General features: G+C 40.3%; 1 protein-coding gene across 2 annotated transcripts in view; it reads left to right on the forward strand.

Moving 5' to 3' along the window:
• Positions 1–26,823, forward strand: part of KEA3 (K+ efflux antiporter 3) — a 92,642-nt gene that overhangs the window by 54,060 nt on the left and 11,759 nt on the right. For both annotated transcript variants that reach the window (XM_077358700.1, XM_077358699.1), the window contains exons 7-11: positions 7,201–7,269; positions 7,471–7,521; positions 24,418–24,531; positions 24,645–24,746; positions 24,819–24,953. In XM_077358700.1, the coding sequence (XP_077214815.1) occupies positions 7,201–7,269; positions 7,471–7,521; positions 24,418–24,531; positions 24,645–24,746; positions 24,819–24,953 (471 nt within the window). The remainder of the gene's footprint in view (positions 1–7,200; positions 7,270–7,470; positions 7,522–24,417; positions 24,532–24,644; positions 24,747–24,818; positions 24,954–26,823) is intronic.

The following is a 26,823-nucleotide window of genomic DNA, read 5'->3' on the forward strand; positions in this document are numbered from 1 at the left end:
ACTTATATCGAGGATCAAGGACCACTGCAACTTGTAACATGATGTTGGCCCGATCTAGGTTACCCCAATATTTGTCATATTTCTCCTTCATCTTTATCGCCATATCTCGAAGACAAATATCTTTACCTTTTGCCCATTGCATTAATAATAATTCAATCGCATAAACCTCATGAAATAAGTATTTGACGTAACATAAAGTGATCCAGACAACTTCTTTGTAGAGTTGTAAAAATTTTCCAAGAACCTACACAAAACTTTTGCCATCTCCCAATCATCCTCGGTAGGCATCCCATCCATCCCATCCTTTACTTCCTTTTGAAAATTAATGTCCATGTCTGCTAAACGTTCAAATGCTTTTTGGTACTCTAATGTTGTCTGTAGCATGAAGAATGTCGAGTTCCAACGAGTGCATACATCAAGACAAAGTGTCTTCTTACATGTCATTTTCTCTTGATCAACACACTTTCTAAATTGTTGTAGCCTCGCCAGTGAACTTCTGACATATTTCACTGCATTGCGGATTCGAAGCACCGATGTCTTAACTTCATCTATCCCATCTCTTACAATGAGGTTAAGTATATGTGCACAACACCTCATGTGCAAGAATTCACCATCCAACAAAAGACTTCTTTTTACTAAGTCTTCTTCGCAAATTCCGGATTGCCACGTCATTCGAGCTACAATTATCAACTGTAATGGTGCAAACTTTCTCCAAACCCCACGCCAACAAACATGATTCAAGTTCGTTACCAATGACCTCACCGGTATGTGGAGAGGGGACTGCACAGAAACTGATTATCTTCTTTTGCAAATTTCAGTCACTATCGATGTAGTGGATAGTGACACACATATATCCCAAATTTTGGATGGAAGTCCACATATCAGTGGTAAGGCAAACACGCTGAGCTGAACTCTGCAATACTTCTTTGATTTTCCCCATCTCATTCATATACAACGCTAGGCAATCTTTTGTCACGGTAGTACGTGATGTAAAATTAAACTTAGGTTGAAGAATTTTACATAAATTCCAAAAACCCTCACGCTCAACAAAGCTGAAAGGCAACTCTTCAACTATAATCATGAGCGCCAATTCTCTTCCACTCAAGTCTTGATCAAATTTCCAATTGGAAATCAAAGTACTACTTTGATCAAGACTTGATTTGGATAAAGACAAGACTTGTTGTCTCTCATTTCTCCTAGAATGGTAACTTGTACATTTCTCCAAGTGCCGTCTAAATGTACTAGTACCTATACTGCTGTCACACCCAAAGTCTCTAGCACAATAGTTGCATTTTGCCTTACCTGGTTGTCCTCCACCCTTCTTCGGAATTTTTCCAAAATGATCCCAAACAGTGGATACCAATCTATACGGTTTCTTACGCTTCGAAGAAACCTCAGAAGTTTCAACCATAGTGATGTCATCCTCATCACTTGCATTTGGATTGGTGTCTCCCATTGCAGACATTTAACCATAAAATGAATATATTGAAAAAATTAAAAAAGGTAACTGGTAAAGGAAATAACAGCTACAAATGAGTTTATCCAAACAAGGGTATGCTAATGCCATCACAAAACAAACAGGCCCAGCCAAGCCAATTATGATAGTGCAAATTGCAAAAGGTTTAAAGAGCTTTCAAAAGGTTATTACATTTCCCAAAAATAAAAAAATCCTCACCAGCCAATTAAAGAAGAAAAAACAAATGGGTTTGAGCAAATATCAAAAGAAGGTTGTGTTGATAACATTTCCTTAAATTAAAGGTCACTGTAAATAAAAGGTAAACTGCAATGGCTCAAGATAACTTTTTTCATGTGTAATCAAACAATGGAAAATGGGGAAAAATTTATTTTCCAAACTTTTCTATAAAATTCCTGCAATCCAAACAAGGCCTTAGTTTTTCATGTACAGATTGGAAAAAATAAATAAATGACAAGATGGGAGGAGATTTCTACTCATATGAGAAGCTGGAGGGATAAAATACCATAAAAGAAATTAGAAAATAGAGTAAAACAGAGACCCCATTCAATTAATCATTCTTGGACCAATTTGTGAAAAAAATGAAACAACGAGATGGGTTTTCAATATTCTTTGTTTTTTCTTTTCACAAAATGAGATTCGGTATTGTGAAGCTGAGATTATTTGTACAAAATATTTTAGGGTTTTCTCTTTCTAGGACTTCTTGAAAGAAAGAAAAACAAGCGGGTGGGATGAAGAACATAACAGATCTGTTATGGGTATTATGTAGTTTCGATTCTAAGAGCATTCACAGATAAAAAAAATACAAAAGAAGAATAAAAAAAACTGATCGAGAAAGGGAGAAGCTCTGATATTTGCTATTTTCCTCGTTTTCTTTTGCTTCTTTTGTTTCTTTGGTAGGTTTGATGAAGAATAAATCAAAGGGGAGAGATGGGTTGTTTTAGGTTTAAAGATCTAGGCCGGGGAAATCAATCAAAGTAATAAAGACAAAAATATTCCAAGATTTGCGTTTTTAGGGTTTAGGGTTCTCTTTTACTCACGAAAAAAATTTCTATCTTAAGCTGTTGGGTTAACAAAATTTCAATCACCGGATTCTGAGAGAGAGAGAGAGAGAGAGAGAGAGAGAGAGAGAGAGAGAGAGCCTTGGGGTTTCTGATGTGGCTGAAGATTGAAGAACCGAAGAAGAATGGAGGTTGCTGCTGCTTTGGCTTCTCTCAAAGAGAATATAAACTAGAAAAAACAAAAAGTTAGAGTTTGCCTCTACTTTTCCTTTTTGATAAGTATAAAGTATATAATATAATATTATATTTTGAAGGATAGACTTAGAAACTACAAAAAACAAAACGTCAAACACTTAAAAAGTAAAAAACGTGTTAATCGTTTCTGGGTTACGGGTTGAGTCGGGTTGCCTGATGCCCAAGCCAACCCAACCCGAATTTTGGTCGGGTTGCCAAATCCCAACCCGGACCCGAACCCAACCCGAATTTTGTCAACCCAACCCGCCCAAAAAATGGGTTCAACCCGACCCAAGTTGCACCCCTAGTTGTGTGCTGATTTTGTGAAAAAACAGTTATAAAAGTCATAAAACCCTCTTTAAATCACACATATGGATTAAACCATCCGTAAACAAACACTTCAACACTTTAAAGTAGATCTAGTTATATAGTTCACATAAGAAAAATAGGATTCCTACATTAAAAACCCTAAAAAGAAAAATCAAACCTCTTTTCTTGATCCAAAAGAAACCCAAAATCGACAAGAAACTACCACTAGAACCCTAGTTTGAACAATCAAGAACAAATAAAACCAAAAACATCTTGGGTCCGTTTAAATAAGTATTCGAAATACCCATCTATCGGGACCAAAATCATGTCGAACGGACGATTTGATGCCCCAAAAATAGGTTATACTAAAAGTGACGAAAATACACTGTGACCGTCGATTTTTAAGATCGTTTAAATTATTGTGGGATAGGAAATACACAAGAATCTTAAAGATTGGGGATCGATCCAATATCTAATGTACATATCCTATTGTCCGAAAACTCTCCGAAAACTCAAAATCGAAGATCTAGCCGTTAATCTTTGATCGAAAGATCTATGACCTAGATTTAATTAGGAATTGTATCTATATAGGCCCTTGGTGGGGCCGAGTCATTACACAATCGGTTGTTTCTCATCTCTTCAAACAAGTTGCAACCAAACCAACTTTCATCCGATTTTACACTTTCTTCAAATGCTTCTTTCATTGTGTAAATCCAATCAACAAAATCTTCTATTGATAAACTGCAAAAAAAACTGAGGGATTTCGATCTTGATCCACGCATAGAATCTCTCTCTCTCTCTCTCTCTTGTCATCTTGGCACTGCTTCATGGAATGGATTCAAAACATCTTCATCTGGATCGTCATCATCCTCCTGTTGTGAATTTCCCAAAATTGCTAACAATTGGGGTAGACGAAGTTCTACTATTTGTTCTGCTTGGCCCAGTTCTTCCATCACACTTGTACGAACCCTCCTTGGTGGCACACTATGCTTGAGGCAACAACCTTCACTCTAATACCGATTTGATGCAAGCTACCAAAGAGAACGAAACGAGAGACCCAAAATTCGTGGGCTAATGGTCCACAAATCCTTCATAAATGAATTATCTAAAATCCCCAATATCATGTTATGAAATACGGGTGTGACAACCCAAGAGGGGGGGGGGGGGTGGAATTAGTTAATTAAAAATTTTGGGCTTAATTAGTTCAATTATTAAAATTAAATTACTAATTAAGCATTTATGTCCTAACCCTTGTTCAAATATTCAAGATGATGAAGGGTAGGGATTAGACGTTACTTTAAGCATGCATTCACTAACCCTTGTTCGATTAATACATAAACACAAGTTAGGTTAGAGATTACCAATCACCATACGTGCTAGAGAAGAAGGAGGAAGAGAAGCAACCATAAGGAACACACAATTTATAGTGGTTCGGTCTATCTCAAGACCTACTCCACTCTTCCAAGTTTATCTCATTTGGATCTCCACTAAAACTTGAGATTCTTCAATGGGCGAATCTCAAAGTCGTACACCAACTCCTTCAACTCCAAAGGGGACACACCCTTTCTGCACGAAGCCTTGGTGAGGGATCACACCCTCTTACAACGATTCACCTTTGTTAATGGGCTGAATCGAAGACCTTCGAATACAAATGAAGAAATAAAAGATAAGAACTCTCAATGCCTCTTAATAGGCGGATTACAAAGTTTGAAAGCTCACAAACTCTCCAAGGAATAGATACAAATGTAAAGCCTATGGAGATCCTCTTGATAGAATGTAAAAATCCAAGTTCAAAGAGGTTTAACCTTTCATATAAAAGTTTTGGTTCAAGAAGATAGGATTTGATCTTGCAAAAGGTTATTTAGAAAGGTTTTGATAGTGTATATATAGCTCACAAGGAAATATGACCGTTTGGGGGTAAAACTGTAAAAAACAGGGTTGAAAAAAGTCAACCTGCGCAAGCCCCAACAGCTAGTTTTCCAAGCCGCAGCGGTCAATCGAGGCACGGCGGTCGCCCGCCCTTATCGGGCTCTCTATTTAAATTTCAAATTTTATACTGGCGCAGTCGACCGGTCCTATGGCGGTCGCCCGGCGAAGGCAATCTGTTTGAATAAAATTTCAGCTCACAAACACTATTGTGGTCGACCGGCCCCATGGAAGTCGCCTGCCAAGACCAACCTGGAATGGTTCTGTTTCAACAGAACCATTTCCGCGGTAGCCCGGATCACCCCGGTCGACCTGCCCAATAAATTTCGAGATGTCCTGGAATTCCAGGTTCCATCCCGCGGTCGCCCGGAATAGCCAGGTCGACCGGCCCTGTGAAAAATTCTTTTTTTAACTTTAAAATCCAGGGGCTTTTGGGCCATGGTCTTTGGGCTTAAGTCTTAGGTTTTCAAAAACATTTTTGGGTGTGTATAGTTTTCAACGATATAAAAACTTAAGTATGAAAACCAAATGAAAACCTTTTGAAGGTGCTTTTAACATAAAATGAAGAGGACTCCAAATACATTCTATTAGTAAATACCATTGAGTCTTCTTGAAATGTCTTTGCTCCTTTGCACTTTCTTGGGCTTTTTCGGCTTGAGTGAACATCTTGAACTCTGTCTTGGCCCTTGTGACTTCCTCTTATATTCAAATCATGTTGAGAGGTGCATGAGGAGTTACCATGGCATGTTCTTCTTCAAGCTCCTTCTTGACACTTGTTGGGAACTTGTAGGATCTTCACGTTGAGCTTCTTGGCTTGAACATCTTCAAATGAAAATGTCACCAATGTAGGTGCAAGCACTTGGTTCCTTTGCTTTCTTGATCCACAAGCTATGTGTTGAGAAGAGTTGTGTAATGACGATTATGATATGAAAATCCTGTATACAACACAACATCTCAAGGCAACACATTAGTCCATAAATGCTAATCAATTTGGTTTGCTAGCATCAAAACAAGAAGGTAAGGTGAATGATTAAAGTCATGGAACCCTTGGGCTTACATGGTACAAGCAGGTATTTATACTAGCTGTGAAAAAAAGAAGACTAAAATATCCTTAAGCCATAATGATGTGAAAAAAACCTATCAAGTGATGTTGGATTGACCATTAAGAGTGCTTGACGAAGTCGCATTATCGTGAATCATGGATGAATGCATAATCTTGTGTGGCTCCAAATTGATGTAAAAATCACCAGGATCCAATGATTTGTTCAAAAGTTATGACCATAACAGTTTTGTGTACTTGTAGGTGCCTCTTTATCGCCAAAACATCATTGGAGCTTCTTGCTCCTCTGAGGTTGTTTCTGAAGGTCATGCTTCTCCATATAAGCGTCATTTATGTATCATTTGGCTTATCTAATGCACCTCTATTTAAGATAAGGAGAAAGAGAACGGATAAGATTTTTGTCGAAGATAAATAAAGAATTGTATGTGTCCCTCTGTTTCCTTTTTTGTTAATATTACTTATAAGAAGATATCTTGATAGCACCCTCACTTAAGCCCTAATCAACCATCCATAGAATACGACCAGACTGTATAAACGAACATGCACTGATATAAACAAGTTTGCTTCTCATCAATAATTGCAATAGCTTTGTCCTTAAATAAAGAATTCTAATTGCAACATATGTTAAGTAATGGCTAACTCGAGTTCTTTTTAACTTTTTATCTTTTTCTGGCATATATAAATTGATTCTTGTTCATGACTCATGAAGTATTAGTACAGTTGATTGGAAGAAGTTGAGAAATCAAGGAACTCTTCTAGTAATGATCCTTTTGGTCAGTGTAAATCATTAACGTGAATTTTAAAATTTCAAATTTCATGTTTCATCCTTGTTATTTCGTTCCTATGGAATAAAAGTACTCCCCCACAGATCGACTTTGCATTCGTTGGTATCCTTTGTCTCGCTGGCAGTGGAAATACTGTAACTTGGTTCTTATGCAAATAAAAGATCACAAAGTGAGGGTACATTTGAATTATTGCATTGTCCTTTTCATAATCACATAGTGAGTGTTATTTGAGCCCTTTTCATGATTTACAGCTAAACATAGGAAAGATCTGTGACATAAAAAATACTTCTAGTTAGATTCTTGTGGCTGCTGTTACTAGTGAATACTAATGTCCTGCATGGAAATACAAAACATTGATAATAAGATTTTTATCTGATATACTTGTTAGAGCTTACCAAGTCTACTATGTAGCTTCTTGCAGAGAAAGGTGAACTTCCAACAAGATTTGGTTCAGCAACTCTGGGAATTCTTTTGCTCCAGGTTTTCCGCATTGTATTTCTTATCTATTTCACTTATATGTTTAATTATTCTATATTCAGTTAGAAGATGCAATTCCATTTCCTTCTACTTTGATTTTGGAATTTGATAGGTTCAGCCATGCACTATATATGTGTGTGTGTGTCTATATATATATAAATAGCAAGTTAGTAACTTTTTCTCCCTGCTGGTGGATATTTGCAGGACATAGCTGTTGTCCCTCTCTTGGTCATACTCCCAGTGCTAGAGACTCAGGTATACAAAGAATTCACTGGTATATTTCTAACACCAATCAAGCTAAATAGCACAGTTTCTTTCCAAAGGGAACATTGCAATATCATCCTATTGTACTAGCAGATGAATAATAAATAGGTTTTAATGTATTTTTGTTCCTTCAAATTAACACAACTTAGCTCCCAATTGCATGGATCCTGACAATTCCACTCTTTAGTAAGACTAATCACAAATAAAAATTAGAAGAGAAAGAACATGAAGAACATATGATAGTGTCAAAGATGGAGATACCTTGAGGGTTCCTTCCTTGAAACCAAGGTAAGTGAACCATCAGTTATTTTGATGTTGTTGAAGTATAAATGATTAAATAACACCAGCTATAACAGCTTAAGCTTTTGGAGTAATTGGTTGTTTCAAATGGTATTAGAGCTACAGATTTTGGGTTCAAAACTCACAACTCTTGATATTAAAAGTCCACATGTAAAGCCAACCCAAAAGAGGGGCCACATGTGCCACGTGTATTTCCAACCCAGAAAAAGAGGGACCACACGTGAGGGGGAGTGTTGAAGTATAAATGATTAAATAACACCAGCTCTAACAGCTTAAGCTTTTGGAGTAATTGGTTGTTTCACAAATGTTATCCTTATCAGGACATGACAAGAAAGAAATGAAACTTAAGTTTTACCGGTCATATGGTCAGAGGCTTTTGGATCAGTTGTCTAAAAGTTGGAAAGAGATGACAGAGAGGAATGGTGAGAAAAGGAATGAATACTTAGTTGTTCACAGTGGTTCTGGAACTAGAAGAGACTTCTAAGGCTACAAGACACTTACGAAGGTCTTCAATGACATGATCTCTGGGATCCGTAGATACATTACCTAATTTCAACTATGGATGGGTTTCATGAGTACGCCTATAATCAACAAACAAGCTCTCCCCCTCAAATTTAGCATCATGGACACTTGGACCTTATCCTATGTCGTAAATGGTGATAAAGACCCAAACACATCCCCTGTTTGTCTTTTCTTTCAACAATGACTGCACTTCAACTTGTCTTTTTATGGCTGTGTCAAATTCCATCAATTAGGCCCCCATCCAACACCATTGCACTCCAGCTTTCGAATATGAAACCAGGGTCGAGTGCACATGAATGAAGGTGCCCACCTCGTAGAGTCCCAGCACTGGCTCTCCTGCTGGTCTTACCAAGAATGTAGTTGTAAACTGCTTCAAGAGGAGGAAGTGCCCTTTCCCTGAACTTGAACTCTCTGTAACTTAAGATCTGGATTCAGCCTTTTACGAAACTAAAATATTCTTCAATGTTCAATTTGCCTTCTTATATCGTCAACACTAGGAGTGATGGGCTGATAGTGGTCTAACTCTTCCCACTTGCTCCTCAATACCATAGATTCTTCCACAGACAACTCAACCTAATGTTTGTTCTGTCCCGATACAATTAGTAAACCTGAGCAATGTCATGCCATTGAGAATATATTCGTGCGACATTGCCCCAAATATCTTTTGTTCCTAAAAGTAAAAGTCCTATACTGCTGAATTGAACGCACCAACCAAGACATGGTCTTGAGATTATTCAATTCCCATTTTTCATAATTGGGATTATCCTATTTTAGTTCTTTGATCCGGCCATCAATGTATCCCAACCGTGGTTTTAAATTTTCATCGAAACCGACATCAAATAACCAAAATGTTTTTGTTTTCATCCCCACTGAAACGCATACCGACATGTATTGCAACGAATAATGTAAGTGTATCAGTGGGATACTATTCCAATATGTGTTATGTAATTATATTTATAAATTTTTATGTGTATTGTGGTGAATGTATTAGGTATAGTTGAGAAGAAGAAAGAGAGAAGAGAATTGTGCGTAGGGAGAACTCCCCATCACTTATGTATTTATATTAAAGAAGAAATAAAGTACATGGACAATTATACCCTTATAATGACTACTTATTCTAACACCCCCCCGCCATGCTGGAATGCATATATCATACATTTCTAGCTTGTTACAAATATCATTCAATCTAGCTTTTCCTAATAACTTTGTGAACATATCAACTAATTGATCTACATAACGAGTGAATACAGTACATATTTCTCCCTCTTGGATCCTCTGGTGAATAAAATGACAATCAACCTCGATGTGTTTTGTGCGCTCATGGAAAACTAGATTGATTACAATATGTATTGCGGCCTTGTTATAACAATACAACTATCAAGGTGAAGATGAGATGGATACCAATCTCAGACAAAAGTGATCGTAGCCAAATGAGCTCTGTACTTGTTGTTAGATTTTGTTTTTCAAAATCATCATTTTGAGTCAAAATAGAGTTTTGGAAAAGAAAAACTGTTCTTTGGAAAAAGTTGCTTTTTACAAGAGAATGTAGTTTTGTGAAGAAAAGATAGTCCTGTATTGCTTTGGAAAAAAGTGGGAGAGTGGTTTATATAGTTTTTCCCACTTCTTTTCTTTGCTTTAATGCACAATGGGTTATAGCCAATGGGTGGGCCCGCGGGACGGTGCAACGCACTGTTCGCACGCGCGCAGCGTGGGCAATGGGCTATAGTGCGCATAGTGGCACTTTTTAAGGCGCACTTTGCACTTCGCATGCAGCATCGTACCGAGGAGCGATTGGAGCCTTAAATTGTTCCAAATTTGGTCCTAGCCGTTAGATCCAGATCGAGTTGGATCAGCCAAGTGGATAGATCGAATGGTTCGGTCGGGTTGGGCCTTGAGTTCGGGTCCAACGGTTGGCCCAGCGGGCCTAGGGACTTCAACGGCTAGTGCCCGAGCGGGTGGGATCCGAACCGTCGGATCGTGGTGTAACGGCTAGTGGATGATGACCGTTGGATTATGTCCCATCTACACAATGGTCAACAGCCCAAAGGGTGCGATTTGCACCGTGGATGGGTGATCTAGCGGTTACGGGGTTAGAGGGGCTTTTACACAAGCCAACAGTCACCCTAGGTTTGATATGGACCGTAGAGTCGCGATGGGACGCGATCTAACGGTAAGAAATGAACCCACTATGGAAAGGTGCACTGTAGGGGTGCATTTCTTACAGAAGAGTCACCAGAGACTCTATAAAAACAGTAGAAAACACCCATACAATACAGAATTTGGAATTCCTTTTTGGCATACCCAAACTGTCGATTCCAGAAGCAATTTCACTCTCTTACATTCTCTTTTATCCCCCCTACAAAGTCTTGATTTTACTGTTTTAGAAATCTTTTTCAAGTGTTCTATTTTTCTGCAGAAATAGACACTTGGGTCTCAAGTACTTGAAAAATTCAAGAGTGATTCAGGCGTGGTTCCGTTCAATGCAGAACATCATCAAGCAATCGGTTTGGAACCGGGCTTCATTATATCTTGGAGGCGAGTTCGTGGTCCCCTTTGCACACTACTGGTGGGGACGAATATCTTCTTAAGGAAAGCGTTTACGCGCCTTGAAGCATCTTCTTATCTTCGTCTCATTTTTTATACACCACTACATCAATTTCTCCAACAATCTTAAGACGTTATTTCTGTTGGAGATCTTCATGGCGCAATCAATGAAGCAGATGACACAAGACTTTGTGAAGTTGGAACGCTTCAACAAGGGTAACTTCAAGAGATGGCAGAAGGTTCATTTCATTCTCACCACTCTCAAAGTGGTGTATGTACTTACTACAAAACCGGCAGAAGTTGAAGATGAGACGATTGCCCAAGCCCGTAGAAGAAGGTAGTGAGAACAAATTGATTACTTGTGCAAAGGCCACATCCTCAACGCCATGACTGATGAACTGTTTGATATCTACCATAGCATGGAATCGGCGGGAGCACTTTGGAGGGCTTTAGAGGCGAAGTACCAATCGGAAAATGACGGCGCCAAAAAGTTCGTAGTAAGTCATTTTTTAAATTATAAGATGACTGATGATAAGTTGGTAGTGGATCAAATCCATGAGATCCAACATATCATTAGTCAAGTTCATCAACAAGGGGTAAATCTTAATGATACCGTCATCATACCCTCGATTATTGACAAGTTGCCACCATCTTGGAAAGAGTTTAGAAAACGTCGTAATAATAAAAAGGAGGAGATGTCTCTTGAAGATTTGATTCAAACCCTCCAAGTTGAGGAAGAATCAACTATCTCCTGTCCACAGGCTATTCCAATGAGATCCAGTTCAGAGCGCGATCCCAATCGTCGCTCCCACTCTTCTTGCTTAGGGTCCACTACCCAAGTGACTAAGATAAGTCACCCCACGACACGTGCATGTCAGTAAGACTGGTGCTAGTTGTTTACAGAAGGAGATGTTCAATCACCACCTAACCAGGAACTTTTAAGGTTTGTAAAGATCAAAGCTGCGAACAAGAAGATAGGATCAAAGATAGAGGGTCAAGGACATAGGCTATGGTTACGTTTTTTTTAGGGTTTATGTTTGTTGGAATGTGGAGAAAAGAACAAAGTGAAGAAGATTGTTGTGAGTGAGAACTCCCCCTCATTAATGTATTTATATAAAGGGAGAACATACAAAATGACCGTTGTGCCCTTAAGGCTACTACATACACTTCTAACACTGCCCCTCAAGCTGGAATTTATATATTATACATTCCAAGCTTGTTACAACTGTCATTCAATTTAACATTACTTAAGGGCTTAGTGAAAACATCTGCAAGCTGGTCCATGGATCGAGTGAAGGAAACATGAATCTCGCCTCTATGTATTCTCTGGCGAATGAAGTGACAATCAACCTCTATGTGCTTGGTTCTCTCATGAAAGACAGGATTGGTGGCTATATAAATTGCAGCTTTATTATCACAATAATCTGGAGAGGATGGAAGAAAACCAATCTCTGATAGGAGAGAACGCAACCAAATAAGCTCACCACTGGTATGTGACATGGCTCGATACTCTGCTTCGGTACTGTACTTGGAGACTATGTCTTGTTTCTTACTCTTCCATGACACTAAATTGCCTCCAACAAAGGTACAATATCCAGTGGTGGATCGTCTATCTGCAGGAGATCCTGCCCAATCTGCATCACAGAAGCCTTCCACCTTGATATGCCCTTGCTTCTTGAAGCTCCTTTGAAGTAACGAAGAATCTGAATCACTACTGCCTAGTGTGAAGTACGTGGAGAGCTCATATGTTCGCTGACAACACCAACAACAAATGAGATATATGGACGAGTGATTGTGAGATATATGAACTTACCCACTTGCCTCTTATATCTGCCAGGGTCCTCTAATAAGTCTCCTTCTTCTGGAAAGAGTTTCCCATTTGGGTCCATGGGAACAGAAATAGGTTTTACTCCGAGATGACCTGTTTCCTCAAGAAAATCGAGAACATATTTCCTCTATGAGAGGGAGATGCCTCTAGTAGAATAGACAACCTCAATGCCAAGAAAATACCTAAGACGACCCAGGTCTTTGGTTGAAAATTCTTTCTGTAAGAAGGTCTTCAGTTTTTGTATCCCCACTGAATCACTGCATGTAATGATAATGTCATCAACATATACTATCAATAGCACACAGCCAACAACGGAATGATAATTGAAAACTGAGTGATCCACTGCACATTGTTTCATGCCAAAACGTATGATAGCATCACTAAACCTTCCAAACCAAGCTTTGGGAGACTGCTTGAGGCCATATGTAGATTTCCTCAACCGACATACCAAGGAGGACATCTCTCCCTGAGCAACATACCCAGGAAGTTGCTCCATATACACCTCCTCAGTAAGATCACCATGTAAGAAGGCATTCTTGACATCTAATTGGTGCAGATGCCATCCCTTGGTTGACAGCAAGAGAGATGAGAACCCGAATTGAAGGAATCTTGGCAACAGGAGAGAAAGTCTCATTATAATCAACTCCAAAAGTTTGGGTATAACCTTTGGCAATTAACCATGCCTTAAGGCGCTCAACCGTGCCGTCAGGTAAGTATTTCACGACATAAACCCAGCGGCAGCCCACTAGTCGAGCCCCAGGAGGGAGTGGAACTAAATCCCAGGTATGATTGGCTTGAAGGGCCTACATCTCGAGATCTATAGAGCAGCTAGCAAAGATTGCGGCAAAGAGAAAGAAGACAAGGAAGAGACAAACCCTCTAAACATTGGGGTGAGAGAAACATCGGAAATAACAGAGGAAATGGGATGAGCAGTACTGTGAGAATGAGTACGAGAAGCAATGGGAGAATTTGGAGTAACTGTAGGAGAGGGAAGATAGGTACCTGAGAGGAGGAAGGCGTGATCTCTGGCTGAGAAAGAGATGGCGCAAGCTGAGGAGGATGGGCTCTAGACTTGGGTCTACGCTGATATGTCTTCCAAGTAACGGGAGGGACAGCCGTAAGAGCCTGGACCGAGGAAGAGGGCTCACACACAGTGGTTGTCTCATCAACCTGTAAAGGAGGAGTAAGAGGATCTGGGAGGACTACACGAGGTAGGGAAATATCCGAATCAGGAACGGCGGGACGGTCGGTAGACACAAAGGATCGACGCAAGCGAGGACTATAGCAACGATAACCTTTCTGAGTCCAGGAGTACCCAAGAAAGATGCATCGCTCTCAGTCCGTGGATCCAACTTATCTAAGCTTGGACCAAGGTTGTGGACAAAGCATACACATCCAAAGATCTTAGGGGTGAGAGGGAAAGGGTCATGATGAGGACGCAATATGGCAAAGGGAGAAGAGCCAGCAAGCACCGAAGAGGGAAGCCTGTTGGCTAGGTAGCATGCAATGAGGATAGCGTCGCCCCAATAAGATTTGGGGACCCACATCTGAATAAGGAGAGTGCGAGCCCCATCAAGTAACGAGCGTAGCTTCCTTTCAGCTACGCCATTTTGTTGGGAGGTGTGAGCACATGAAGATTGGTGGACAATGCCACGAGTGGAAAGGAATTCTTGAAAGCCATTGGATGTGGAGAAATATTCCTTAGTGTGCAAGCATTTGAAAGTACATTTAAACAGATTTGTAACTTCAGCATGAAAAAGACGAAAAGTGGAGAAAACCCATGGTCTTTAAGCAAATAGTCATGCGAGAAAAATCATTAATAAAGACAACAAAATATCTATAGCCAAAAATAGAGGTAGTCCTCACAGAACCCCATACATCAGAATGCACTACATCAAAAGGGCTTGAGACCCTACTAACAAGCCTAGACGGAAATGGCACACGATGGTGTTTTCCCAGTTCACAGGCCTCACACTGAAATGACGGAAAGGGAGAAGAAATAATAAATGTGCGTCATAAATGCTCAAGACATGGATGGCCAAGACGGCAGTGCCACTGATAGGCATCGATAGAACTATGCAAAATGGTACGAGAAGGGCCACAGTCCAGACGGTAGAATCCATCCACCTCACGGCCCGAGCCAATCGCCATCCCAGTCAAAAGATCCTGAAATTAACAATAAGACGGATAAAATGAGACGGAGCAATTAAGATGTTTAGTAAGCTGACTAACTGAAAGTAAGTTAAAAGGAGATTTGGGAATACATAAGACAGAAGAGAGGGTAAGAGTAGGATAGGGAGAGGTGGTACCAATACCAGAGATGGGAGCGGTATTATCATCAGCAAGGGTAATAAACTGAGAGGAGAGAGGACGAAAAGAACGAAGGGATGAAGAAGTACCTGTCGTGTGGTTCGAGGCTCCATAATCAATAATCCAGGAGCTCGACCTAGTGAGAAGAGAAGCAGGAGAGCTACCTGGCTCAGCAAACCCCGCACTCGGAGAGTGACTGGTCAGCCTGAGGCGCTGAAACTCATTATAGGTTGCGTGAGAAAGAAATACACCATCAGGAGGCGCGGCATGGCTGGGCTCAGAGGAGGAAGAAGGGATTGAGTCTGATGCATCAGTAGTAGATAGATGGGCAAAGCGGCCAAACTGTGCAGCAGGGGGCAGATGACGCTAAGGATGGAGAACGTAGCATGTGTCTAGAGAATGTCCCTCCCATCGGCAATGAGAACAATGGGGACGAGGACGGCCACTAGTACTCTGGCCACCAGTTAAATCTCTGCCAGAGCCACGGCCAGAATCACGTCCGCAGCCTCGTCCAAAGGTGCCACCACCACAGGAAGCATGATCGCCAGTACTAAAGGCCGCCGTGGCAGAGCCATCAAAGGATGGAGTAGGCAAAAAAGAACCAACTATGCACTGCTGAGCTCGTAAATAGACCTCTTGTAGGGAGGGCAAAGTCCCAGATCCAAATATCTGCTGTCGGAGAGGAAGGAACTCAGGACCCAACGTCTCAAGTGAACCACACGGACTTGGTCCCTCTGCTGGGCAGCAATAGCTAAGTCGGTCGTGAGAGGCATGAGAACATCCAATTGCTGACAGTGAAATACAAACTGGCTTAGTACGTGGAAAGAGGGGCGTCACCACGCCGGAGATGCATCCACTAGGAATAGGTGGAACAAATGCGAGCAAGATCGCCTACCCCAGGAAAAAGAATTGCAATCTCATTCCAGATGAGCTTGGCGGTCGAGAGATGCATCATAGTGCCAAAAATCGAGTGGTCATGCTTTGCCATAAGAGAGTGTGCACCAGAGCATCGTCCTCCTCCCATTTCTCATAAGATGAATCAGTGGAAGCTGGAGGAGTCCGACGAATGATATAAATCTTACGCCTAGCAAGGAGGTAAGTTTCGACAGTGACCTTCCAATTGACATAATTGGACCCATCTAATGGGACAATAGGCATCAGAAGGAATAAAACATCCCTCGAGGAAGAATGACTAGATGAAGAAACCATGGGGGGAGGAGTAGGACCAGTAGAAGCCTGGCCAAGAGAGGGATCCTCAATGATAGGAGAATCCATAAACACAGACGGGTAGAGAACCCCACAAACAACTATGGCAATAAGGGCAGAGAACTACTCGACGGGCCCAAGAGAGAGAGCGCGGCTTCGATAAAATATAAGAGAAGACCAAGACATGGGAGGTCGCACATGAAGAATCGGAGCCTCATAGAAGAACACGATCACCCAAAAAGGGATTTACACCATAAAAAAGGGAAAAATAGAAAATCATAGGGAAAAACAAGGTAAATGGGAGAAATAAGAAAGGAAAGGGGAAAAATGTATAGACAGAGAAGGAAGAGGGTGGGCTGTGGGGGTTTGGAGGTGGGAGAGAGGGGCGGTAAGATGTGAGGCGGGGTTTACGGTGGGGGTTGGAGGAGGCTTACGAGGGGGCTGGAAGCGGGAGGAGGGGTCGAGGAGGTGAGATGGTAGGAGGAGGGGTCCGGTTAGATGTGAGGGGGGGTTACGGTGGGGGCTGGGAGGGCACGTACCGGGGGGGATGGGATAAGAGGTCGAGGAGGGGGGGGGGGGTTGGAGATGGGAGAAGGGGTCGGGGAGAGGAGAGAGGGAGAAGGAAGTGGTGGGTCGTGGGAGGCGACAGAGGGCATGGTAGGAGGAGGTGGCTGGGTTTGAAGGGTGAGGTTAGGGATAGGATTTGAAGGGAGGTGGGAGATGAGAGAGGTGAGAGGTGAGAGGTGGTGGTCCTCAATGGATCCCTAGGGTAACCCTAGCGCTTTGATACCATGTTGGAATGTGGAGAGAAGAAGAAAGTGAAGAAGATTGTTGTGAGTGGGAGCTCCCCTTCACTAATGTATTTATATAAAGGGAGAACATACAAAATGACAACTATGCCCTTAAGGCTACTACATACACTTCTAACAATGTTGTAGGTTAGGTTTAGGGTTTGAAAGTCGAGCCACAAGGGGGCGAGGGGGGTGGGGAGGCGAAGCTAGGGTAGGGGCGGGTCGGGTTTTGGTCGTGGGGTTGAAGGCGAGGGAAGGGGTAGCAGCGGGGAGGAGGTGGGGGGGGAGGAGGTGTGGGGGGTTGGGGCGGGGGGGTTGGGGTTGGGGTTGGGTCGAGAGTCGGGGATGGCCGTGGGGAGGAGGTGGGGGGTCGGGGTTGGGCCGAGGGTCGGGAAAGGCCGCGGGTTGGTCTGGTGTTTGGTGAGGGGCTAGGGCTAGAGTGAGGGCTGCGTGGTGATGGCGGAGGAAGAAGAAGAGGTGAGGTCGATGGTGGTCCCTAGGGATCAAGAACCCTAGGGCTCTTATACCATTTTGAGAAGAAGAATGAGAGAAGAGAATCATGAGTAGGGAGAACTCCCCATCACTTATGTATTTATATTAAAGAAGAAATAAAGTACGTGGACAATTATACCCTTATATGACTACTTATTCTAATAGGTATAAATATTTATATGAATTACATTTGAAATGTGATATTATACTGAATTATCAAACATGTGCAACAAAGCATGCACTAGGTATTTCTTGTTGTTAAACCATTATGGGTGGTTTCTTCTGCTTATGTCATGAATTTTGTGTGTATTTGTGCTTATTCTATCACTTCCTGAAGTTTCATCTTAAATGCCCATATCCATATGTTTGTGATTTCATAGGATATCTACCGAATTTTCCATCCAAAATCGATATTTTTCCATTTCCATCACAACCTGAACACACATGGAAATCGAAACCTAAAATCTTGATCCCAAGATGGATTTGCTCCCAATGAACATCTTTGCAAATTGCGATAATTAAAGATAATTTGTTCTATCAAGTTTTGCAACTATCACTTGAACATCAGGGTGGTCCATATCATTTTTTTAAGTTTCTACCGAAACCAACACGAAATGACCAAAATGTTTTTGTTTCAATCCCCATCAAATGTATACTGAAATTAAAACCGTAAGGGTATTAGCCGTGTACTATATCAATACGCATTATATAATTATATTTATATGAATTGCATGTGAATCATCATTCAAAAAGAAAATATATGAATTGCATGTGCAATGTGGCGTATGTATTATGTATAAATATTTTGTATGAATTACATGTGAAATGTGGTATGGGTTGAATTTTCACTCATGTGCGACAGGGTATGTTATTAGGTGTTCGATGTTGTTAAACCATTAGGGATTTATGTCTTGCTTATGTGATGCTTTCTAAGTGTGTATTTGTGCCTATTCTAGCTTTTCCTAAAGTTTCATTTTAAATTTCTATCATTTGCACTTGTTTCCATACGTGTTTATGTTTTTACAAGATTTCCAATGAAACGAAACCAAAACATGTCCGTTTCCGTGGCGACCAAAATCGAAATTTAAAACCTTGGTCCATATGACTACTTTCCTAGGTCTGATATTTATTAGAACAAGTGACAGAGTTGTCAAATTATTGTTCTTGAAACATGATCCAAGTTTACGTCATCTAGAAAGAGCAAGATACATTTCTTGATTTTTTTAAAGATTTTATTCCAGGAATGTTCATAAAAATGGAGGGGGGGGGGGCGAGGGGGAGTGCACCTTCACTATCTAAATAGGGTCATGAAATTGAATCCAGCACCTTCAGATCTCATTCAAAATTTATGAGACCACTCGTATGTTCATTCTTATAATTAAACGATGGTAAGCTCTATTGTTTGCTATTAGTAGAAATGGAGCTAGGGTTAGAGAGGAAGAAGAAGAGGAATGGAGAAGATGGGAGATTCTCCACTAGGGAGCTACTTATGAATAAGATGTATATATAGGCCCAAACTAGGGCAACAATGTACAATGACTACAATTCCCCTAACTACTACAAGTAATGTCTAAACTACGCTAATACATTATTCAACACTCCCCTCTCGAGTTGGAGTGTATATGCTATGGAACTCCAGCTTTGTACAAAGAAAACTACATCAAACAACTAAAAATAACAAAAAGTACAAAATCTCATACACACATCCAGCTTAATATAACACTCCTCAAGGTGGTGTGGTGAATATATAAAGAAAGCATAACAAAAGATAACGGCCACCATGAGAGTACAGTCGTCAAGATTAGCGGCCAACGATGGATATGGAAGCCATCGCCGGAAAAGGAGGGAGAAGATAACCAACCAACGATGGAGAAACCATCGTCTGGAGACTAGGTCGACGGCATGAACATCATTGCCTGAAAAGGAGCCGACCAACAATGGGGACACAATCGCCCAGAAAAGAGAGGTCGACAGGAAAAGACCGTCGCCTGTAATAGAGCTGACCAACGATGGATGTGACAGCCATCGCCCGAAAGAGAGGGGATAAAGCATAAAGCCGAGAAGACAAAGACTGACTAGGAGCACAACAACACTCCCCCTCGGGCGAAACTACATGAGCCCGGAGATGACAAGACAAGAAAAGACAACAAGGAAGACAATAACAATCACTAGGGGGCAAATGAAGAACATAAAAAAAAGACGATAACCCTCTCCCTCAAGAAAAGGCACAACCACAATAGAAATAACAACACTCCGCAATGAAAACAATACTCCCTCTCAAGGAGACAATGCTAAGAAAAAGACAACACTCCCCCTAAAAAAAGACAAAGAACTACATGAGAACATTCCCCCTCAAGTTAAAGGCCAAATGCCTTCAACTTGCCATGAAAAGAAGACAAACAAGGCACCACACCTCTCTCGGACATTTCATCGAACACTTGGTGTGCGCCTTGAAGAAGACAAAAAAACGAAGACAAACAAGGCACTCCACCTCTCTTACACATTTGAGCAAACACTTGGTGTGCGCCTTAAAGAACTACGTAAAACATAGAAAACAATACATAGAAGACAATGTAAAGAAAGAGATGATATCAACACAAAATATAAGAGAACCACAAGAAACAATATAAGACAACAAGAAAAACAATACAAGACGACACCCCTACTCAAGTTGAGGCCAAAGGCCTTCAACTTAAAACAAAAAGAAGACTTTCAAGGCACAAAACCCCTTTGAGACATTTTATCAAACAATTGGGGTGCACCTTGAAGAGCAACTCAATGAAGAGAAAATAAAGAGATTTTGAAGGGAGTTTGGGTGTGTTTAGAGCCATTTGGCTTCCCCAAATGGGATGGTGGTGAGAAAGTATAGTCCAAAAAGGGGATTTGGGATTGTGAGTTGAGAGTGGGAGTTTTGAGTGGAGGGCCAAAGAGGCAAAAAAATATAGAAAAGAGAAAATAAGGAGATTTGGAGTGGAGATTTAGGAAGCCAAAAGGGTTTTGGGCAGAGATTTATGAAGCCAAAGAGGGATTTGGGAAGTAAAGGAAAGATTTGGGTTTGGAATGGAGATTTGTGAGTGGAGGAGAACCCAAAAAGGGTTTAGAAGAGAAAAGAGGGTTGAAATCTTGTTTTTCTTAATTTGGAATTTATGGGAGACTTACAGCATAGCCGTATGAGAAGAATTGTTTTTTATGTAGATTTGAGTGTTGCCGAGAAAGAGAGAGAGATTTTTGGGAGTTGGGTTGCGGCAAACCCAAATGGGGTTTGCGCAACAGCGAGATAAGAGAGATTGTCGTGGAGTGAAAGAGAGACTGGGAGATAAAAAATGAGAGAAAATAGAAAAGATCTAGGGAGAGATTTTCAGAGATTTGATGAAAAAGAAACCCAAACAAGGGTTTGCACAAATGTGCAACACACAACCTACCACGAGAGAGAGAGAGAGAGAGAGAGAGAGAGAGAGAGATTTTCAGGAGAGAGAATATAGGGAGTGGGTTTCATGTGCAAAAGAGCGTATGAGGGCTTGGGAGAAAGGGAAAACGAGAGAGAGAGAGAGAGAGAGAGAGAGAGAGAGAGAGAGAGAGAGAGAGAGAGAGGCATGGAGTTGAAGCTCTTCTTTTCTTCTTTCCTTTCCCTAGGATCTTGCTCTGATACCATGTTAGATATGGAGCTAGGGTTGGAGAGGAAGAAGAAGAGGAATGGAGAAGATGGGAGAGTCTCCACTAGAGAGCTCCTCATGAATATGATGTATATATAGGCCCAAACTAGGGCAACAATGTACAATGACTACAATACCCCTAATTACCACAAGCAATTTCTAAACTACCCTAATACATTATTCAACAGCTTTGAAAAATAAAGTTTTAGAGAGAGCAGGTTAAAAAAAACTCCATATCTGAACCCTCTAATTTCATATTTCTGAGAAATCCAAACCTTCATAAACCTCTATCAAGACCTATTAAATATTTGATCGAAAATGTAAAGATCCCTTTTTGGTAAGATCTATTCAAATCTCCATATTTTCTTTGGATGTGATGGGACATGAGTTATATAGATGACGGAGACCTAGGGTCAGTCATACGACCTAATGGAAATGCAATCTGAGTTTTTCACTGCACGATGGGTTCTCCCAAATATCCCTTGCAGTTGAGTGTCTAATATTGAGAGATCTAGTCATCTTCGTTCTAGATCAGCTCTGATTCCATGTAGATTTGTAGGATGTAAAAGGCGTGCGAGGAGAAGAAACTGAGTACAGGAAAGAATTCGTGGATATCGGATCTACTCAGTTTGAGTACATTTGATGGATTTACATAAAGTGACTAAAATTCCCTTCTGCACAAAACACATGAAAATGTTCATATATCATCAACCTCAACTATTCATTTGGATTATCGGCCCCTTTCAAGGAAACTGAAGTAGATCCTAATCTTACTTGATATTGCATGGAGCTTTGGGCCATGTCCAATTATTGTGTTGTTAGGCAGCATATTAAGTTCTCATTTACCCATGTAGAGCTGTTTGCTTCATTTCTCAATTGCTGAAAATTTTGATGTCTGTCACATTTCAATAGTTGGAAACCATGGTTGAACAGAAAAATTGCATATAGAGGATTCAAAAGTTCAGTTTTTGTGTGGATCTTTAGTTCTCAACTTTCCTTCATTTCTTAATTGCTGAATTTTTTCATTTGTCTGTCCCATTTCAATAGTTGGAAACCATGGTTGAGCAGAAAAATTTCATATAGAGGATTTAAAAGTTCTCAACTTTAAAATTTTATTCCATATTTAACAGACCAAATACTTTCTAACAACATTTCATATTTGTACTTTCAATAGCCATGGACAAGTAGATAAAATGATTGTCCCTCAACTAATCATGCACAGAAAGCATATATTCAAATATGATCCACTTAATATTTTCAAGTTGGCATTTGAAGAATCAACTGATAAAACCATTCAATGCCTTTAAATTGTGGACCAGGAGGATTCGATATATACAATTGTGAAACCCGAAAATTTCTAATAGCTTGTCACTTTTATTCAAAGGCCTTTAATGATGCATCCAATATCAAGCATCAGGCTTCCTAAATTAGTGAAACCTGAAAATGCGAATAGCCCTTCACTTCTAGTCAAATGCCTTGACGAACACATCCAATATCAGCATTAAAACTAACCTAAATTAGTGCTTTCCATATTTTTTTTCAGATATGATATGTATCCCAAATTTATGTTGCCTGAATATATTAAAAATGCCCAAGAAGAAGAGAGTAGGGGTGGGCAATTTCAGAAATAGCAACAAAAATATGAAAAAATGGTAACGTTACTGAAATGTGTGGGAGAAATATGGAAAACGCATGGAAAGTGCATAGGAAATGTGTGAAATGTGTGGGATATGATTCGGAAACATTTCTGATACACAGGAAACGTATGTGGACATAGGGAAAAACAAGAAAAATATTCTTCAGAAATCATGATAAAAATTGTGGAATTCAAATTAAAAGGAAAAACAAAAGAATGTATAGTAAATGAGTAACAAATTAATTGAAAAAATTTGCAAAATGTATAAATATCTATGCATGCCTCTAATTTTTTTTTTAAAATAAAGAAGATTATAAATGCATGCATTTTTGCTTAGACTTTTAGAAATTTGAAATTAAAAAATTCCAAAAATACATAAAAAAATTTTGAAATACAATTTAAAAACAATGTTTAAAAATTAGGGATTAATATGAAAATTTAAATAAAATAAAAGTCAGCCAGGTGTGTTTCTCTCATTTTTTGCGAGAATTTTCCTGTTATGCATTAGAAGCAATTCCCACATGTTTCAGGTGTGTTTCCCTCTTGTTTCGCTTGTGTTTCATATGGGAGCCCCTCGACATTTCTCTATCATTTCCCAACCATTTCTAACATGCTTCCAAGATAATTCTCAATGTGTTTCTCATGTGATATCCTATTGCTTCCCCATTTCTTGTTTTCCATTCCCTGTGTTTGCTGCTTCCATTTCACTTCCTGAATTAGTTTCCCAGCTTGGCCACTATGTATTGCGTTATCATTTTTAGTCCCACTTCAGATAGGTATTTTTTGGTATTCTTTTCTCCTTGATATAGAGGAGCTTGGGCTCCTTTAAATAAAACTGTGATATAGCTTGTGAGTACCACTTGGATATAACAAGTGTGCTCTCAGCATGATGGCAAAATCTTGGCAACCATAACCAAGTCCTCATTTGTCTATCAACCATAATATTTGTTCATTACTCTCCTTTCAACTCATTATATTCTTTTCAGATTTAAGAGATGCATCTTAGATGGCATGCGAAGCCTGTAGAAAAAAAATAAAGTTCATGTGGGCTGTCTAGTATGAGTTTTCCTTTAAGATTTTCCACCTTTCCTCCTCCCCAACTACATTAATCCAGGATGGAGTTTTTCAGAATCCCATTGCAGGAATCCTCTATACATGTTTCATAGTTATTTTTTTTCTAATATTTACTTTATTTCTGTGCGTTTTACTTGTTTCTTTGGCTAAATGTTTCTATAATTTGATATACTTCTAAGAGAGCTTCTAGGAAGATACCCACTTTTCAGGGAGGTCCTAAATAGCCTGCTCTATTGTGTCAAGTGTCAAACACTACATTAATAACCATTTGTTGTGATGAAGGCATGCTTTTTATAAATTATAATATGACAAATATACCCCTACTCTAGTACTCGTGGCAACACAAGGGTGGTGGTGAAAGCGGGTCTATATTGGTGTTATTTCCTCCTAAAATCTAACCTTATATCCAGCATCGTGCACTTTAACATATGATGACATCCTCCACAATGTATGCTGACCTTGTCAGGTGCATCAATTAATTAACTGATGCATCTTAAAATAATATTTTATTGGTTTTATCCATTCTTGCAGAACTTTGTAAAGGAAAGCATTTGGCCAATGCTTGCTACTGAAAGCTTGAAAGCGTTAGCTGGACTCGGGTTACTTTCCCTGGGAGGGAAATACCTTCTCAGGCGTATCTTTGAAGTTGGTATCAGACTCTTTATATAATAGCATAAGCCCTGTCGCTCATAATTCATGATTTCATTATACTAAGAAAAGGAAATTGAGGGAGAATAAATTAAAATACATTAATACAGGTTGTCGCAGAATCAAGGAGCTCAGAAGCATTTGTTGCTCTCTGTCTGCTTACAGTTGCAGGGACTTCACTTCTTACCCAGAAGTTGGGCTTCAGTGACACGGTTTGATATCTGCTTTGGCTAAAATATTGATTTCCCTTTATCCTGTTAAATGACTCTTGTATCGTTGTATAGCTTGGAGCATTTTTGGCTGGGGCAATTCTTGCAGAAACTAATTTCCGGACACAGATCGAAGCCGATATTAGGCCCTTTAGAGGTTTACTGCTTGGATTATTTTTTGTGACTACAGGGACATCCATTGACATGCAGGTATCTTCAAGCATCTATTTTCTCAATTCGTACTATGTGAGATGTTACCATTGACTTATAAATGGGAATATATGTGTGTGTGTGTGTGTGTGTGTGTGTGTGTGAGAGAGAGAGAGAGAGAGAGAGAGAGAGAGAGAGAGATTTTAAATGGTGTATGCGTGAAGTCCATGTATGTCTGAGATTCATTGGATGATCATGCTTTCTTCTTGTTAACCGAAAGTTTAGACAGAGAAAATAAATAAGTTAGGATTATCTCCCCCTGACTCATATCTTTATACTAAAACATAAAGGAATGTACAAAGTCCTAAATGCCCTTAGGCAAGTTACATATTCCAACACTCCCCCTCAAGCTGGAATGTAAATATCATACATTCCTAGCTTGTTACATATATCACTCAATTTTGACTTATTTAAGGACTTTGTAAACATATCAGCTAATTGGTCCCCTGACCGAGTAAACACAGTGCAAATCTCTCTTTTCTGGATTCTTTGACGGATAAAATGACAATCCACTTCAATATGCTTGGTGCGCTTATGGAAGACTGGATTGTTGGCAATGTATATTGCAGCTTTGTTGTCGCAATAAAGCTACGAAGGAAAAGATGAAATGAAGCCAATTTCAGAAAGAAGTGAACGTAGCCAAATAAGTTTCGTGCTTGTCTGTGCCATTGCCCTGTATTCAGCCTCTGCACTGGACTTAGCTATAACTTCCTGCTTCTTACTCTTCCATGAAACAAGATTGCCACAAACAAATATACAATACCCAGTGGTGGACTGTCCATCTGCTGGGGATCCAGCCCAATCTGCATCAGAGAAGCCTTCAACTTTCATATGACCATGTCTTTTGAACATCAATCCCTTCCCTGGAGTCCCTTTCAAATACTTGAGAATCTGTGTCACCGCAGCCCAGTGAGAAGTACGTGGAGAGCTCATATACTGACTGACAACTCCAACAGCATATGAAATATCTGGCCGAGTAACCGTGAGATATATTAGTTTACCGACAAGCCTGCGATACCTGCCAGGATCCTCCAACAACTCTCCTTCTTCTGGAATGAGTTTCACATTAGGATCCATGGGTGCAGAAGCTGGTTTAACTCCAAGATTGAATGTTTCTTTTAGCAAGTCCAAGACATACTTTCTCTGTGATAGGAACAAGCCTCTAGAAGAACGAGCAACCTCTATCCCCAAGAAATACCTGAGCTGACCCAAATCCTTAGTAGAGAATTCCTTTTGCAAGAAGGTTTTCAAACGTTGTATACCTTGTGAATTACTCCCTGTGATGATTATGTCATCTACATAAACTATCAACAAAATACACTCAGCTGAAGAGTGATAACTGAAGACTGAGTGATCCACTGCGCATTGTTTCATGCCAAAGCGCATGACTGCCTCACTGAATCTCCCAAACCACGCACGCGGAGATTGTTTGAGGCCATAGAGTGACTTGCTTAGGCGACACACGTAGGAGGAAGTCTCCCCCTAAGCAACAAACCCTGGTGGTTGCTCCATATACACCTCCTCAGTCAGGTCGCCATGGAGGAAGGCATTCCTCACATCCAGCTGATGAAGGGGCCAGCTATGATTAACAGCAAGAGATAGGAGCACAAAGACAGAGGGAATTTACGCAACTGGACTGAAGGTCTCAGTGTAGTCAACACCAAAAGTCTGAGTGTATCCTTTCGCGACTAACCGTGCTTTTAAGCGCTCGACAATACCATCAGGGAGGTATTTGATGGAGAAAACCCGCCGACAACCAACAGGACCGGCACCAGCGAGTAGGGAAACCAGATCCCATGTATCATTACTATGAAGAGCGCCCATTTCTACGTTCATAGCATACGCCAGCCAGGATGGTCAAGAGCCTCAG

This window comes from Tasmannia lanceolata, unplaced genomic scaffold (genome assembly GCF_043159265.1).
Source record: "Tasmannia lanceolata isolate RefF3 unplaced genomic scaffold, GAP_Taslan_0.1 ptg000018l, whole genome shotgun sequence".
In the NCBI taxonomy this organism is placed as follows: Eukaryota; Viridiplantae; Streptophyta; class Magnoliopsida; order Canellales; family Winteraceae; genus Tasmannia; species Tasmannia lanceolata.